The sequence below is a fragment of the Marmota monax genome, unplaced genomic scaffold, assembly GCF_021218885.2.
Source record: "Marmota monax isolate L192 unplaced genomic scaffold, Marmota_monax_Labrador192_F-V1.1 WCK01_AAM20220418_F8-fsc00192, whole genome shotgun sequence".
NCBI lineage: Eukaryota > Metazoa > Chordata > Mammalia > Rodentia > Sciuridae > Marmota > Marmota monax.
Window position 1 is genome coordinate 89,283 of NW_026693786.1, and position 19,423 is coordinate 108,705.

The 19,423-nt window shown below is 36.1% G+C and overlaps 1 protein-coding gene across 1 annotated transcript; it reads right to left on the bottom strand.

Annotated features, from left to right (window-relative positions):
- Nucleotides 1-16,778: 16,778 nt before the first annotated feature.
- Nucleotides 16,779-19,017, bottom strand: LOC124105056 (nucleosome assembly protein 1-like 2). Its single transcript, XM_046462148.2, has one exon. The coding sequence runs from the start codon at nucleotides 18,754-18,756 to the stop codon at nucleotides 17,581-17,583; it is 1,176 nt and encodes a 391-aa protein (XP_046318104.1). The 5' UTR covers nucleotides 18,757-19,017; the 3' UTR covers nucleotides 16,779-17,580.
- Nucleotides 19,018-19,423: the final 406 nt, after the last annotated feature.

Genomic DNA, 19,423 nt, shown 5'->3' on the forward strand with positions numbered 1-19,423 from the left:
ACAAGAATTAGTCTTTGAAATAATCATTTGGAAAAGTCTCAAAACACATAAACTCTGTTTTAACCTTCAGTAATTACCAAAAAAAAAAAAAAAAACAGCAGCACTGGAAAATGGGAGATGAATCTGTTTTCCAGTGTTACCAAAGTACAATAATCAAAAGGGCAATTTTCCACACACAAAAAAATCATGATTAAAAAAAAAACAGGAAATATGGTCCAAAGGAAAAAGTATATTGACAAAAACTATCATATATAATAGAAAATACTTTAAAACAACTGCCTTAATATGTTCAAGAGCTATGTGAAATTATATACAAATAACTAATGAAAAACAATATATACATAAAGTGAGACTACCATCAAAAAGAGAGAAATTACTAAGGAAACAAAAAATAAATTCTGGGACTGAAAAGTATAATAACTAAAATGAAAATTTCACTACAAGAATTTAACAGCAGATTCAAACAGAAAGAATACAGAATCTTTGGACTTGCATAAAGAACAAGAGAAATTACTGAGTCAGAGGAAAAGGAAGAAAGAATGCAGAAGAGTGAACAGAAGCCTAAGGGATTTATGGAACACCATTAAACAGATTGAATTAAAAATTATGAGTCTGGGTGGGTAGTTCAGTAGACAGCATTTGCCTAGAATGCACAAGGTCTTGGGTACAATCCCCAGCAAAGAAAAAAATATATTTGTGTGCCAGAAGAAGAAAGTGTTAAAAGGTGCAGAGTCAAAAAATATATGAAGAAATAATCACCCACAACTCCCCAAATTTGAGAAAAAATATGAACCTCTAAATCAGAAAAGCTCAGTGAGCTCCAAGGAGGATACACCTAAGAGACCCACATGCAGAATGTTATAATGAAATTGTTACAAACCGAAGACAAAGAGAGAATTTTTAAAACACCACAGATGACTCATCATGTACAAAGAACCTTCATTGAGATTATGAACCAATTTATCATCAGAAACCTTGAAGATCAGAAGGCAGTTGGATGATATATTGAAAATACTAAAAGGGAAAAAGAACTATCAACCAAGAATTCTATCCTTCAAAATGAGATAAATATTTAAACAATACCACCAGATAAACAAATGCTAAGGAAAATAACACTATACTTGCAACACACAAAACTAATGGAAGTGCTTTGGTGTTGGAATGAAAGGATCCTAGAAAGTAAATTGAAGCCATATGAATTTATGAAGATTTCTGATAAGAATAAATGCATATGCAAATATAAATTCCAGTACATTTTTGTATTTTCTTTTGTAGTTTCACTCTTTATTATCTAAAGAAATCAAAATACTAGTGCATAAAAATAAAGATGAATCTATGTTATTGGGCACATAATATATAGAGAGAAAATTTTAGGCTTCAATAGCATAAGAGGGAGGACAGTTTTATAAGTGTGGGGGTTTTGTATGCAATGAAGTTAAGATGGCATCAATTCAAATTAGTTATAACTTTAGTATGTCATATAATGTTCATGTAAAGACAAAGAAAATATCTATAGAATTTATACAATGAAAGAAATCAAAACATCACTACTAAACAAAAATATTAAATATAAAAAAGAGTAGGGGGCTGGGCATATAGCTCAGTTAGTAGAGTGCTTGCCTTGCATGCACAAGACCCTGGGTTCAATCCCTAGCACCACAAAACAATAAATAAATAAAAATAAAAAAGAAATTAATAGAGATAATGAAGGACAAAAACCAGAAAACAAATAGCAAAGTGACAGAAGTAAGTCATTTATCAGGAATTACTCAAATGCAAATGATATGAATTGGCAAAAAATGTATTAAAATGATCTACCTTCATGCTATTTATGAGAGACTCCCTTTGTGTATATACACAGGCAATTTGAAAGGGAAAGATGGGAAATGTATTCTAAAAGAAATCTATACTAATATCACATAAAATAGACATTAAGTCAAATTTTTTCATGAGACAAAGAACATTATACATAGATAAAAGAGTCAAATATCAGAAACCCAAAATATATGAAGCGAGTATTTATAGAATCAATGAGAGTGTTCTGCAAAAAATAATTGGAGACTTCATGACAGTACTTTCAATAGTAGAAAATACTGATAGATCAAAAAGGAAATAAAGTACTTTAAAATTATATAAATTAATTGGACCTAATATTCATATTTAGAACACATCACCCTAAACAGCATAATACATGCTTTTCTCAAGTGCACATGGGACATTCTCTAGGTTGTGTCATATATTAGGCCATGAAGTAAGGTTTTTTTGTTTTCTTTTATTTTGCAGTGCTGGGGATTGACCTCAGGGCCTTGCACACACTAGGCAAGCACTCTAGCTACAGCCCCAGCCCAAAATAGCTTTAGTAAATTTAAGATTGAACTATAAAGTATTTTTTATAAGCACAATGGAATGGAACTAGAAATCAATAATAGAGAGAAAACTGGAAAGCCACAAATATGTGGAAATTTAGCAACACACTCTTAAACAACACGTGGGTCGAAGAAGAAATCACAAGGAAAACTAGAATATACCTCAACACAAATGAAAATGAACACACAATATACCAAAACAGGTGATAAAACAAAAGAAGTACTAAGAGGAATATCTCTAGCTATAAACACATTTAAAAAAAGAAAAGATCTCATAACAAAAGCCTAACTTTACACCTTGAAGAACTAGAAAAAAGGTAACTCAATTCAAAACTTGCAAAAGAAAGAAAATAATAAAGATTTGATTGGAATAAAAACAAAATAGAGAATAGAAATACAATAGAGAAAATTAACAAAATAAAATATTTTCTTTGAAATGTTGGATAAAATTGACAAACTATTAGCCACATTGACTAAGAAAAAGGAGCGAAAACTGAAATTACTAAAATCATAAATGGAAGTAGCAACATTACTACCAATTGTACAGAAATAAAAAGCATTATATGAATAATCTCTGAGCAATTTGTATGCCAAAAAATTAGATTATATAAATGAAATGAACAGGTTCCTAGAAACACAGAATCTATCAAAACTGATTCATACTGGATGTAGAGGTGTGCAGCTGCAGTCCCAGAATTCCTAGAGGCTGAAGTGGAGGATTGCTTGAGTCCACAAGTTCAAGACCAGCTTGGGCAACATAGTAACATTCTGTCTTGGGGCAGGGGCACTGGGGGTGCAGGGGGCAGGGGGTGCAGGGGGGGTGAACCATAAAGAATGGAAATATATAAACAGACCTAGAACTGGTAAAGAGATTGAATCAGTAATAAAAACCTAACGTACTTAGTTATAAATAGGACTTGTGCACTGAAAAGTATACAAAATGCAGAAAAATCAACATAAAGTAGGTCATAGATCTAAATGTGAAAGCAAAAGTATAAAATCATTAGGAGAAAACACAGGTAAATCATTGTAAATTGGGTTGAGTAATGGTTTCTTGGATATGACACCAAAATCACAAGTGACTGAAGAAAAAAATAAATGAATTTGATATCAACATAAAAATTATTTGTGTTGCAAATAATACTATCAAAAAGTAAAGAGACAATACACAGAATTGGAGAAAATTTTGCAAGTCTTTAATAAAGAGTTGGTTCAAGAGTAGATTAAGAAGTCCAATAATTTAATAATAAAAATTTTAAAAAATAGGCAAAGGATTTAAACAAAGTACCAGTGATAGTGTGATTAAATATGAACCCTCATAAATATTCTTGGTGGGAAGAGTAAAACTGTACAGCTGCTTTGGAAAACAGTTGGCAATTTTTTTGAAATGTTAAGGATAGGGTTGCCATATAACTTAGGAACTATATTGCTATATTTATACGGGTAAATGAAAACACACACCCATACAAAAACTGATACCTGAATGCTCATAGCAGCAATTTTTCATAATAGCCAAAACATGACTACCAAAACGCCCTCCACCTGATAAATATATAGGTACATTGTGGTTATATTCATATAATGAAATATTATTCGGCCATAAAAAGGGCTAATGTTCTGATATATCCTACAACATGGGCAAATATTGAAAACATTATGCTAAGTGACAGATGGCAAGGGCTGGGATGTAGTTATGTACATGTATGAATATGACACAATGGATTCCACTTTTATGTATAATCATAATGCATCAATTAAAAATAAATATACAGAAGGTAGATCACTAGAGTATAGGAAGGAGCTCAGGGGGAGGGAAAAAGGGGGTCCTGTTGAATTAAATGGAGGAAATTAGTTGCCTGTATGAATACACCACAATGAGCCCCAATACTATGTTTAATTTTAATGCAAAATAAAAACACTAAAATTAAAAAAAAGAAAGACAAAAAATACAACTTTCAACATGATTATTCTGGTATAAATGTCCAGAATAGGCAAACATAGAATAAGATTTTTTGTGTTCACTTAGGCCTAGGAAGGAGGTAGGTTAAGTGGAAATAGGGATTGAATTCTAATAGATATGAGGTTTCTCTTTGAAGGAAATAAAATGTTCTAAAATTGTATTGAAGAAGAGCCAGGAAGAGGGTGGAAGAGAGCTAAGCAGTAAGTTCCACTCTCTTCACAATACAGAAAGGAGGCAGCGAAGGAAAAGCAGAATTGAGAGATGGGTGACAAATAAATGCTCTAAGACTAAATATCACAAAGTCTGAGACCTGGAGATACTGCAAGATAGGGTACCAGGGTAGAAAATAAACTCAGAATTCATTAACATCAAACCCAAACCTGAGGATGAGAAGGGGAAGAGGCAGCAGAGAGATGGGGAGGGCAAAAATGTCTCTTAAACTCAGGCATTTTAAAGCATTTGGAAATCTGGGTGTGACGGATCATGCCTGTAATCCCAGCAGCTCAGGAGGCTGAAGCAGGAGAATCATGAGTTTAAAGCCAGTCTCAGCAACAGCGAGGTGCCAAGCAACTCAGTGAGACCCTGTCTCTAAATAAAATATAAAATAGGGCTGGGGATGTGGCTCAGTGGTTAAACACCCCGGGTTCAATCCCTGGCACCAAAAAAAAAAAAAAAAGACGGACAAAATTTAAAGTACAACTGTAACAGAAAGAGTCTTTAAAGCAGAGCAAACAGCTTAAAACCAAATCATGAAAAGAAAGCTGAGCCAGAAGTCTGCAGCCATCTTGTGGAGCCCTCAGCCAACCAGTCATTCCCATAATCAACACAGTGTCTTCCCAGGTCCAGACAGCTGCAAATTAAACCAGCCAACTTAAGAAGTCCCATGAGAACATCTTAATAATTTGACCAGAAAGAACTTCTAGAATGACCTTTACTAGCTGAACTTGCTGAAACCCCTTCTATCTCCCCCTCACCACAAACAAGGGAAACAGGATGGTAGGGAACTATGCCAGGAAGTGCAGTTAACCTTGCTCAATATGACCCAAAAAGGGCAGAAAGCTCTGCACAGTTTCCACTTGCTCAACTCAGATGGTGACTGCAAGATAGCAACTTTGGCCCCAAACAGAGAAAAGCAGATGCACAAGACCCCACCCACTGACACTGGAGGGAGGCATAATGGAATACCTAGGGACAGTCCCTGGGATCATGGGGAAACTGCCTGAACATCTAGTGACATAAGGACCCTGCAGAAAATTACCAGAGTCTACACAGCAGGAAGGGGTTGATACAGCCTGGCCTATGATCACAACTAGTGAGTGACAGGGTATTTTTTGGATATGTGCAGGACCTTGCATCAAACTTAGTAAACACAGGCAATCAATGCCAACCATTCACAACCTGGGGCAGTGGAAACTAGAGTCCAAGTGAACCACTCAAGACCCTTTACTATAGTACCTCAGAAAGTAGCATGGGCTGGGGAAATACTTCTGCACCAAAGAACACCAGTGGAAAACCCATAACCAGAGTTTCTCTGCTCACAGATAGCCACCAGGATCTTCACTACTGCAAAAAAAGATCCCGTACAGTGGATCAGGTATACGGTGACCCACATCAATCACAGGGATAATCCAGAGCCTCCATCTTGAACTAATGCACACAGTAGTAATGGACAACCCATAACACTGCACCCTCCCAGCAGTTAGCAGTCAGCTGCAAGCTTCTGAGCTGACAGACAAGAAGCTGCTGATATGAGGTTCATAGAAACTAGGGAATTGGCTCCTGTGCCCTTGCAACTTGGGAGAGATCCACAGCCAAAGACTGAAAGATATATGCTAAATGTCCAAATTCTAAACTAAGATTCAACAAGAATTTTCTTCATCTTGACATGGTATACTATAAAAAACTCTAATGTCCACTTTGATCCTATAAATAACTCTTCAACTTGAACAATAATTGTTAAACCAATAGTCAATATTGTATCTTTAGCCCATTTGAATGTATTTCATCTAATGGTTTAAAGTATTAATTGGAATCAATCTTTCTTTATTTTCCTAGCTCTAGTTTATATCTGCTTTTCTTACCTCTATTTATTCTCTTGCAGTATCTGCTACTACTTTGAATACCAACCATTCATCTATTTCTCCTTTATACCTTTGATATAGATATAAATTAGATATAAATTATTTTATATCTATTCTTTCTTTCCTTCTTTCTTTCTCTTTTCCCTCTTCTTTTTGCCAATCTTTCTTCCTCCCCTCCTTTAGCCCCCACTTAAGATTACAAAATTTAACAACTATTTTTTTAACTTATTCCAAAAATTTATTATAGATTTATGCCTAAATTGAGGAACTATGGAGAACAATTGCAACAAGTTTTTGTTTCTTACAAGGTTGAATAGAACAAGGCTTGGCACGAAAGTGACTATAGTAAATAGGGCTCAGTGGCATCTCTTAAAGTGGTGATGATAATGGTATCAACAAGGTCACACATTGACTTAAAATATTATGATCTGGACATTTACCCAATCCAGGGCTCTTAACAGAAAAAAAAAGACTCACAAAGTAACCCTTACATAAAAGAAGATGTGAAAACTCTACCAATAGATGGGTAGACAAATAATATGAAGAACCAAGGGAACAAACCATCCCAAACAATTCATAATGCTTCAACAACAGACATCGCTGACACACAGTAGAGGAAATGTCACAGAAGGAATATGGAAAGTTCATAGTTAAACTGGTCTATAAGCTAAAAGAAAATGTAAGGGATAAAATGAGAGAAAACACAGGAAGTGAAAGATCACTTCAATAAAGAGACACTCTAAAATATCACTTCAAAACCCATTGGAAAATATTTTATATAGAAGAAATGCAGATGGAAAATATACATATGAAAATATTTTACCATTATTAGTCATTAGGTAAATATAAATCAAAACCACAATGTGTTACTACTTCACATTTATCAAAAGGCCTAAATTAAAAAATATTAATAACTGCAAAGATGTAAATAAACTTGATTATTTACATATCATTAATGGGGATATAAATGGTACTGTAACAGAAAGCTCAGTCCCTGTTTATCGCGACCCCCTCGCCAGCAAGGAAGACACGACACAGGATTCTTCTTTCAGCGGTTTATTCAGGCCTTAATTCTAGTCTTCTCTCAAGCGCGCTTGCTTCCGCGCACCCACACACAGCCTAATAAAGCTTACTCAAGTCCAATCCAAAGCTGCCACGCGGGGTTTTCTCATAGGGTATTGAGGGACAGCACGCCAACTCTTCCTAATAAGGAGTTGTTTACCAAGATCCACAACGGAGACCGGCGCCATCTTCTAATGGCGGCAACGGTCTACAAACACTGCTCACCACACCTGTTCCCAATGCCAATCAATGCTGATTTAATAGAGGTTTGAAAAAAAGGGGAAAAGAAGGTTTGTTGCTTTGTTAGCAAAGGAGAAACACAGGGGCTCCTGTCCCAAAGGTTATGACTCTCTCTAGATCTGGAGTAATAGGGCGGTTTAAAGGAACTCTTCAAGAGTTATATTCCAAGTATGCTCTGATAGGGAGTCCCAGAGCGCCCTAGATGTGTTAGGATTCACTTGTTAATTTAGGAGACAATCACTTCCCAGATCCTCAGCAGGCATCTCCTTCCTGTCCTGGGTGTGTTCAAGGGTCAGTTAACTAGGGAAGAAAAGATAACACTGTCTCCCAAATCTTGTTAGGGAGGGGGAGAGGGGAGAAGAGAGAAAAAAACATTTTAAAAAAATAAACCTTAGAGCAATGAGGGCTACATTCAGAAAATGAATGGACCACTGTTACAGTACAGTCATTCTCAAGAACAGTTTGGCAAATTTTTAATCTAAAAATGTTATTTCCAAGGCTTAGGATGTAGCTCAGTAGAAGAGCATTTTCCCAGCATGTGTGAGGTCCAGAGTTCAATCCTTGGCATTGCAAAAAAAAAAAAAATGCTAAAAATGTATTTACCATGTGGTTCAGCAATTGCATTAATGGGTAATTATCTCCAAAGAAATTAAATTTTATATTAACACAAAACCTGTACATAGATGTTCATGCTAGTATGTTTTCAATAGCTTACAACTAGAAACAATGGAACTGATTTCATTGGATTAATTAAATAAAACGTGGCAAATCCATACAATAGAATATTATTCAGCAATGCTACACATGGCAACTTGGATGGACATCAAGGGAACTATGATGAGTGAAAAAAAAGCCAATCTCAAAATGTCAAATATTATGAGTTCATTTACATAACAGAATTATATATATGAAGAAAAAATTGTCAGGGATTAAAAATTGGGGTGGTTAAAATGGTGATATAGCTATAAAATAGTAATAAGAAGGGGCTTTGGAGTAACTGAATAGTTTTGTGTCTTGATAGTGAAAATGAAGCTCACATATGACAAAATTACATAGGCCTAGACAGAGAGAGAGAATGCATGCAGTACTATTGAAATTTGAAAGAGCTCTGTGGATTGTACCAATGTTAATGTCCTGTCATTGTTATGCAACATGCCAACATTGGCAGAGGCTGGATAACAGTGCAGGAGACCTACCTATTCATTTCTTTGCAACTTTTATTTAAATCTATAATTATTTCAAAAGTTCAAATAGTTTATAAAAGATTAACTCTCCATGTATACAACCAGAGATATGAAAAAATTGTGCTCTATATGTATTTAAGAATTATAATGCATTTCGTTGTCATATATAAATTTAAAAAAAGATTAACTCTCCAAAAGAAGTCTAGTTTTTTGAAATTAGCCTTGACATAGGTCCCTAAAGCTATTCCATATATCATAGAGTCCCTTGAATTCTTATTTATCCATATCCAGCCTGAGGTCTACAATAATCTTAGTACCACTTTGGGTTCCCATATTCTTTTTCTGGAGAACCAATTTTTTCTGTTAACAAATACCAAAAATGCTGGTGAACTTTTAGAAATAGAATGTGCCACTTTTGTCCTGGTTTGTTTTTGTTCAATCCTATTTTGATTGACATATCCTGTACATATTTATGGGGACAATATATAATATTTTTGATATAATATATTTGATACATCGTTATGATGCTGAGAGACCATTTACTCACTGGCACATAGGGAGGCTTGTCAAAAATCAGGATCTTCACAAAATCACGCTTCTTTCAAGCTAAAGTGTTATTTCAAAGATGTCCTATAATGGTTGATAATCAATTTGTGTTGTATAATATCATATACAAAAAGAACTAAATTCCCCCATAATGTCCCAAAAGATGACAGAATATTTGTATTTTTTCTTAGTAATGGGGTCTAAGTGTCTCTGGCAGTGAGGTTAATGTTTGTAAATAGGCTTAATATAAATCTACCATTAAATGAAATCATAGCCAAGTTTTGCTCTAAGCTTCCTAACTTTACTATTACTTTTGTTTACAATCTGAACAGGATCACTGAGTATATTATATTCAAATGTTAAGCAGTACTTCTCTTACTGTTGTCTTTTTCAAAGATGTTTTGAGAGACTATATACCACAAATTATGTTCCTCAAGGAATAATGGGAGTTTTGATAACTGCATAGTATTACTAAATGGGTAGCCTGGGGATATGCATCTTGGAACATAGCTGGATAAAGTAAGATAAAATCAATAAAATCCATTATTTCATCATCAGGCTATTAAAACTTTGGCATTCTTAAATCATTGATATCTTGATCCATTTATTTAAAATTTTTGGACTAGTTCAGTCATTTCTCTAGAATGCTTCCCTTTGTACCCTAACCCTGCTCTGGAACAAAACTGTGTTCTGTATAACAGGTCTTGCATCAGGAATATTTTTTGTAAACATTAATTTAAAAAATAACCTAAGTTTCAAATTATCATCATCTTATTTATAAACTGATTCCTTCCCATAAACACCTGTTATTATAAATACGTAATTTGCAGGTAATTCAGTTATTTTAAAGTTCCCTTTTAGAGATTATTACACACTCGACTAATATGTAATAGAAATTTGTAATTTTTGCTGTTTTCTCACCATATAAAGCTTCTGAGTCACTAAAATTTAGATTACTCGATTATGTGAATGGTTTTAACTAACAATAAACATAAGGTTTCAATATCCTCAAAAAGTATTCATTGGATAAAGAAACTGTGTGTGTATACACACACACACACAATGGAATATTACTCAGCATTAAAAGGGAACAAAATCATGGCATTTGCATGTAAATGGATAGAGTTGGAGAATATCATGCTAAGGGAAGCAAGCCAATGCCCAAGAACCAAAGGCCAAATGTTCTCTCGGATAAGTGGATGCTGATCCATAATGGGTGGGGGGGGGGTGGGGGAAGAATGGAGGAACTCTGGATTGGGTAAAGGGGAGGGAAGAGAGTGGATGGGGTACGGGGGTAAGAAAGAGGGTGAAATGAGATGGACATACTTACCCTAGGTACAGGTATGATTGAACAAATGGTGTGACTCTGCATTGTGTACAACCAGAGAAATGAAAAGTTGTGGTCCATTTGTATATAATGAATTGAAATGCATTCTGCTGTCATGTATAACTAATTAGAACAAATTTAAAAAGTGAATTTAAAAAAGTATATTCATGTTTTATATCAATTTTTTAATTATGTGACAATTCAGCCTTACCTAAATCATTGGTACAATCTTTGTTTGATAGTCATGATAGCTGTTATAATATTTGAAAACTGCCTTTGTACTCTATAATGTGTAATGGACCAAATTAGATACCATGTTCAAATCTCAGATATATCATTCACCACCTCTGAAACCTTTGGAAAGTTACTTGTTTAATTTTTCCCTCTGTAGAGCAAAAATGGTAATATTGCCCACTTTTTGTTTGCATTAAAAGACTTGTTACATCCAAGATGCTTAGTAAATTGACAGGTATAAAGTGCTTAAAACACATTTCCTACTATTACCCTCAGTGGACATTATAGTGATCCTCTGGCAACCCCAGAGCTGGTAGAAAGATTATTTTAAGCTGAGAAACTTTGAGATTCAACAGATGCAGTAAGAAACCTTCCTTTATTTGTTCAAAAGCAGCAACTTCTGGGAAGTAAGTCTACCATAAATCTCCTCTCAGTGAAGTTTCATGGCCATGAAAAAGACCACTCATATATGCATAAACCAATATTATCACAAACTTTCTTATCCCACATTTCTCCTAAAAGTCCCTTTGACTTTCTTAAAGAAATCTGTTTATTCTTTCCATAAGAACCTTTCAACTTTCTCCCTTTTCCCTACTAAATTAGGTACATAAGTCTAACTTTAACCATGGTAGTACATTAGGATAAGCATTTTACCATATTATCTCATTTAATAGCATTTGACACCCTGTGAGCACAGATGTAATTAGTGAGGTAGATATAATTTAGTTACATATGATAGAAAATTAACTCCATGTAAGAACTCCCACATAGAGTTGGAAAGATATTTACCAAATAAAAGAAAGAACTGGTAAATATCAAAGGTCTGGAAAAGCAGACACCAGAGATGCAATCTGGACATCATTATCTTGATGATAAGACTATGCTTAGCTGCACACACTGTTCAAGTTTCATCATAGCCTTACCACTTGAGACAGTGAGATTGCCCTTCTTAGAAACAGCTAAAAGAAATTCTAGGGATGGACTCAAATTGTACTAGCTTGAGCCACATGAGCATATTTGTGCCTAGAGACACAAACTCCACTAGAACCAATATTCTAGGAGTAGAAAAGGGAAAAGCCTTTCAAAAGAGAAGGATATTTGGCAGGAGGGTGATGTCATAGGAATACAAAACATATGTCCATTAAGATGGGTATTGTTATACCTACTTTACACATGGGGAAACCAGGACTCAGTGATTCAAGTACTTAACAAAGAAATCACACACTAAGGAATGGAGTGAGGAAAGAATCAAGCACAGTATTTTTGTTTTATTTTGTTTTTTCCTCACTATAAAGCTCATTGAATTCTGCTAGGGAAGGAGGAATTAAATAAATTATATACCAGTACTGTATTTTAAAGGAATATACACATAGACACTCTCTGAGAATTACAGATTCAAATAGACCAACCAATATTTAAAGATAGTCAATTGTAAAGGATAATAGCTTTTGACATTCCATTTTTCTGGCTCCTAGCTACAGATTTGCTGAATATGTTAAGTTGGTACACACTTTTGCTATCCCATACTTGATGGCCCCAGAACATATAGAAAGTTCTTCATATATAAAACATATTTTGCAAAAGATGAGAGATAAATGTACCCTACAACAATAAAAACATAATTGAATATTAAACATTCCTGTTTTTAAAATTTCCTCAAACATTTCTGCCACCTCAGGCTCCAGGCTCTTTTCATGTTAATGTGCCCTATTTTTCATTTGTCTCTTAGAAGCAAGTAGTAATCAAAAGTAAAAAGTATTAATAGAGCAACCAGAGAAGAAGTTCTCCCAATATTTCAGATAAATAATCTAATTCTAATAAAGCAATTTTTCCAAAACTTTCATAGGAGCCTAGTTTTTCATGCCTGTGACAATTACATAAATTCAAAAGGAAGAAAACCACAAAGAATGTCTCCCTCCCACCCTTATCTTTCCATTCCCTTCCACAGAGGCAACAATTATTACTAGTGTGTCATCATTACTAATGTCCAAGAGTACAGGATAAATACATGATTGATACATGACCAGATTTCTTTATATTCTTTTCTGATTTAAAAAAAATGATAGCATAATATCAGGTTTAGCCCTGTTTTCATTTTAGATAAATTATCTCATTTGCACTTACTGAGACAGATATTGATTATTCAACAAATTTATTGCTATTCTATACCAAACACAGGTGCTTGGGCTACATCAATAAACTAGGGTCAAAGATCAATGCACAACAATAAACAAAGATCTTTTTTTCTCACAGAACTTAAATTTAATGTGGGAGGACAAGCAACCTGATGAACAACAAATAAGCAAATTGCATAGTGAGTTAAAAGGTGATACTTTTTCTATGCAGGAAATCCAAGCTGGGTAAGGGGAAATTATGTGTGTGAGACACATATAACTTAAAACAATGATGGGGTAAGTATCATTGAGACAGTGACATTTGAACGAAGATTTGAAAGAGGTGAGATATCCATGAGGATATCTAAGGAAGAGTTTCATGGACACAGGGTAAAGTCAAATGTCACATCTTATTTCATTTATTCCTCACTACAAAACTCATTGAATTCTGCTAGGGAAAGAGGAGTGAAATAAATTACCTATCTGTTAGGCTTTGTGCTTCTCTTTTTTTCTCTTTATTTACTAAATAGTCTATATTTTCTTAGTTTAATTTTGAATCTTTTTTGTTTTTGTATTGTAGATTGAATCCCAGGGCATTTAATCACTAAGCCACATACCTAGCCATTTTTTATTCTTTTTTTTTCCACACAGGGTCTCCCTAAGTTGCTGAGGCTGGCCTCACTAAATTGCCAAGGATGGCCTCACTAAATTGCCAAGGATGGCTTTGAACTTGCAATCCTATGACCTCAGCCTCCACAGCTGCTGGGATTACAGGTATGTATCACTACACCTGGCTTTTTAAAACTATATTTATTGTATTTTATTGGGGAGGGAATTCTGGGGATTGAACCCAGAAGCACTTTTTTCCTAAATCTCCCAGCACTTTTTATTTTTTATTTTAAGACAGGGTCTCACTAATTTTGTTAGGACTTCGATAAATTGCTGAGTCTGGCCTAGAATTTGGAGTCTTCTTATCTCAGCTTCCCAAAAGGCCGGGATTACAGGCATGTGCTACTGTGCCTGGCTTGAATCTTTCTTCTTTTAATTTGGAAAGTTTGTCTGTTTTTCTAGTTATTACATTCCCAACTACAATTTTATTTAATGCTTAGTGATTTCCTTATAAAATATCTACTATCTTGATATGCCATAAGCAATAATAGGGGAAAAACACTAATTTTCATTTATTATATTTTTTCTCAAAACATTTATAATTATATATTTATGTGTCTATTACTTATCAGATTTTTTGATCCCCAGCTAGAAAATAAATCCCTTGCAGATCCAACTTTTGCTAGTTGCATCTATATTGGTAGTGTTAGTATAGCAAGTTATTGTCTAGGTGTGTTTTATTTTTGTTACATTATTCTGGTCTTAGTCTTATAGTCCAATTGATTTCATGCTTACCATTGGCACTTTTGCCCTGGATCCTCCATTCATTTCTTTTTTTAAAAAAAGAGAGAGAGAGAATTTTTAATATTTATTTATTTTTTAGTTTTCGGTGGACACAACATCTTTGTTTGTATGTGGTGCTGAGGATTGAACCCAGGCCACATGCACGCCAGGCAAGCGTGCTACCTCTTGAGCCACACCCCCAGCCCCTCCATTCATTTCTTGATAGTCTAAAGTTTGTTTCTCCTGCAAAGGCTCAAGAGAACTCTGCTTCTCAAGTTCTTATATATTGTGTGGAAAATGTGTGAAAAACATGATGTGTCATATTTCTCAAAATCGTATTATTCACACATTTTTAGTGCTGTGAGAAGGCAAAGGAGTACATGTTGAGTAGGCAAATAGTATTGCCATGGTTTGTACCTAGATATGGGAATGATCAAGTTATATTCTAGTAATTGTATTTCTTGTTGAATCCCCAGCTCATCAATGATATGAATCCTATATCTCACTTGCCATTTAGCACTTTGTAGAGCTTACAAATGCATTGGAATTTAAAGCTTAAAAAGGGAACTGAAATGAAAAGTCTTGATATTAAAAAGCAGAACATTCGGGGCTGGGGTTACAGCTCAGCGGTAGAGTGCTTGCCTCGCACTTGTGAGGTATTGGGTTCGACCCTCAGCACCACATAAAAAATAAATACATAAAATAAATAAAGATGTTGTGTCCATCTTTTTAAAAAAGCAGAACATTTGCTAAACTGCATTATGTAAATCAGAAAGCAATGACCAACATTAAAATAATGGTAAGATTATGTTCCCATGTACATACAATACTACATGATTGTTAATAATCATGATTTCAAAATGTATTAATACAGGAAAATACTAATGCTATGGTGATAAGTTTATTTATAAGCAGGATACAAAAGTATATGCTCATTAGTTAAAGTGAGGTTAAGAGTGGCCTATTCATTGGCACTAATTTTTTCCAGCTATAGCTTCCACTCTTGCATTTATTACTTTTATAAAAAAGGGGACAACTACCACTTTTTCATTCATAAAACAGATATTACAGATGTTAATACTTATAAAGTGCTCTGAACAATGTCTGTGCACATGTTATTTTATTCAATGAACACTTTATATTGTTCAGTGAATAAAATAACAATTAATTCATGTGTACATGTACTTTGGCAATGAAAACATGATTAAAGTTTGGATATAATAGGCCAAGATGTCTTCTAGTTCCCCTTTGGCTTGGACCCCTTTTCTGAAACAAAGTACTGATGTTTCTGCAAAGGAATCAAAATCACAAAGCCAGATTTCTATAACCTCAAACCAAGGAATGCTCTCCTCTCTCTCATAAGGTTCACCCTTTCATACCCTGCTTCTCTGCTCTACAGACTTCTCCTACCTCCTCAATTCCACTTCTACCTCCTCTATTTTTATTCCTCTCTTTCTTTTTCCTTTGCAAAAGCCCCTCCAATTTAAATTTATCGCTGGCCAGGGCCCAATGCAGATCTGGTCCCACCCTGTCAACCCTCTTCCCTCTGGTCAGCCAGGCCTTACTGACCTCTCCAAGATCCACATATTCCTTTCTCCCAAGGACCCCTACTCTGCTTGTTTTTTTATCCTTTTCTCCTTCCCCCCCCCCCCTCTCTCTCCTTTGTCATATCATCATCCCTGTCAACCATTCCATGTTCTCCATTTTCCCCCTCTTTTTTAAGCTGGAACCCAAGATTTTCATGGAATTCAGCCAGTTATGCTTGTCTGGACCCTTTCCATGATGATATTTATATCGAAATACATAAATAATATTTATATCTGTGTTGGTATAAGACATATATGATCCAAGCTAGATTATTATTATGTACTATTATATTCATTTTTTTCTTTTCCTTTTTTTTTGTACCAGGGATTGAACTCAGGGGCACTAGACCATTGAGCCACATCCCCAGCCCTATTTTGTATTTTATCTAGAGTCAGGGTCTCACTGAGTTGCTTAGTGCCTCACCCATGCTGAGGCTGACTTTGAACTCATGATTCTCCCGTCTCAGCCTCCTGAGCTGCTGGGATCACAGGCATGCGACACCATGCTCCACTTCATTTTTCTTATAATTAAAATATTTTGTGGGCTGTGAAAAGTAAATTAGACTGTAGGCACAGTGCTTGTTATGTCCAATAGATAAGTCTGACTTACTGAAACCTCCCAACCAAATCCTTCATTTGGCATTTGGAGGAGCATTTGTCACTCCAAAACCCTTAGAACACAGTGCTTAACATTCATGATAATTTTATTCTCGAATGAGCAAACACGAGGCAATAAAGCTTAACTAACAATGTAAGGTAATCCATTTACAAGAAAGATGAAAACAATCCAGAAATGAAAATGCATACTCTAGCCCATCTAGAAGAAGTACATGGTACAATTATGGCAGGCCTTAGGAGAAATGGTTTTAAGCATAATGCATTTAATTTATTATTAAGCAATAATAAAACTAGGTTTTGAGCAGATAACTATATCACATAAATACAGGAGCCTATAAACAAAGTGACAGTTATTAAATGTGGATTTGCTGCAAATTATTCTTATACTAGCAATTTCTCAAATTATAAATCAAGTGTAATTTAGTTAGTGTTACTTGCTACATATCTATAACAAAGAGATGAAGGCACAGCTAGCACAACAGATTAAAGCCTCTTGAGAGGGCTTGGGGAAAGGAGGCTATCAGGTTTTATTGCTTCAAAGGAGAGGAGAAACCAAACATATAAATCTGTTATAAGTTCTGGTAATTTTCCATAGCTGGAGACTAATAGTAACCTGACAAAAACCATGAATTTACAATAGTAAGTTATTCACATGCTTAGAGAGCTCACCTCCTTCTACATTTCTTGACAAAGTTTAAACCACTGTAGTGTTAGGTGAAATGCATTGCTAAATATATATAAACATCATTTTATATGAAACTACCAAGAAGAGATACACACACTAAGATTGCAGGTAATTTATGATTAAGTGTTGGTTATTTTAACTTCCAGTTATTAAACAGAGGGCTCACAAACTCCAACCATTCTACTTCAGCGATCGATGTCTTCTGCCTGGGAGACCAGGTCTTGGACTTTTGCACCATCAACTGCAGCCACCTGGATCTCCTGTGTGATTCTGTCAGAAGTCAGGTTATTACATTCCCTGAACATCCCTTCTTGCTCAGCCTCAAGAGCTTCTCCTGTGAAGTATAACACAGCTCTTGGGATGACAAAGGTGCGCAAAGTGTGAGCAATGAAAACATCTTCCTCATCCTCATCGGCATCTAGGCCCCATCGGAGAGCATTGAAGAAATTGAAGAAGGATTCTCGGGGAAATTCCTGGGTCGTGGTACGCATCAGTCCCCAAAACCTGTGCCTCTGCTTCTTCAGGACCCTTTGCACAGTGACATTCTTTCCCTCCTTCCAGTCTATTTTGCAGCCAATGCAATGCTCCACCGCAGAACCCCTAAAGGGGTGGGGATCTGAGTAATCAAGCTTAGACTTGAGCATGTATGTTTTGGTTAGCACCTCATTCGTAAAGTAGTCATTGGGTTCAAAGTGAAATTCCAACGTGAAGGTGAGAGGCTCATCAGGTTTTGAATACTTGACTTTCACGTCTTGCAAGAGCTTCAGAATAGGCTCATCATATTTCTGAATCAGCGGAGTGATCTCCTGTACATTCTTTAAAACCGTGAGCCAGAAATCAGGGATCCCTTTAGGATCTTCTTTCTCTCCGTCCACATTATGTCCCTCTCCTCCTCCATACTCCCCAAATACCTCCTCAACGTCCTCAAAACCCTCCTCACAATACTCCTCCAAGTCCTCATACTCCGAATTCTCTTCCGGACCATACACCTGAGCCTCAGAGTTCTCTGCCACCTTATAGTTACAGTCTGCGACCGTGGATTTCACCTCACATTCCTCTTTCGTGGGCTCATACAATGCATTGATGATCTGACGTCTCTTTTCCAGTAAAGGCCCATAGATCTTGGCAAATTTCCTCTCGATGGAATGAAATTCCTTGAGGTACTTTGCCTCCAGGCCGGCGGATTTAGCCTGAAGCTTTTTGAGAGCATACACTCGGCACTTAACTGCCAGAGGCAGACTCTCAATAAAGTCCGCGTCTAAGGAGTACCCCAGCAAAAGCTGCGGAGAGGCTGGGGCTGCCACAGCGCCCAGTAACGGACCCACTGCACCGGCTGCGCCTTGTTCTCCGAGCCCTTCCATCTTCAGTTTTTTGACGGGAAAAGACTCACCAAAGTGAAGAAGACGGCTTAGCCTGGTCCGTAGGCACCAGCGGGGGCCAACACAGAGGCAGAAGAGGCAACGGCTGCTGGAGAAGCTGGCGTAAGGTGGAGCGCGCCACGGAGGACGAGGCGGGCGCTATAAGAAAGCAGGCGTAGGGCGAAGGCAGAAACAGCCCACTGAAGACCTCTTCCACTAGCTGCCGTGGCAAAAAGAGGAGGTGCCGTAAACCGACTACACAGAGAACCCTCTGAACGCCTCTTTTGGCTTCACATCTCACCCTATTTGCTGAATGACGGTGATTGACAAGGTCTCGTCCAATGAGTGACTAGATCCAGCACATCTCTAGCGCCACCCACCTTCCCAGAGGTAGCAGCTCCAAGACGGGAGGGGGATTTACTGAAGAAAATTCGGGAGGGGAGGAGCTGGTTGAAACTGCTTGAACAGTAGTTTCAAGAAAGCCTGAGAAAACTAACCAACAAGAAAGGAGACCAGAAAGGTGACTCAAAAGTCTTCTGTTCAAATACATGAACAAAGAGAAGGGAGAGAAACACCAAAATATTAAGAGTGGAAATCTTTAGGTGATGTGATTCCCCAGGGATTTTTAATTTTCGAATTTTGAATTTTCAAAATTTCTTTGAAGGTGTGC

Bases quoted from the DNA above. Each gene is read 5' to 3' on its own strand.
- LOC124105056 (XM_046462148.2), bottom strand. From the start codon at position 18,756: ATGGAAGGGCTCGGAGAACAAGGCGCAGCCGGTGCAGTGGGTCCGTTA.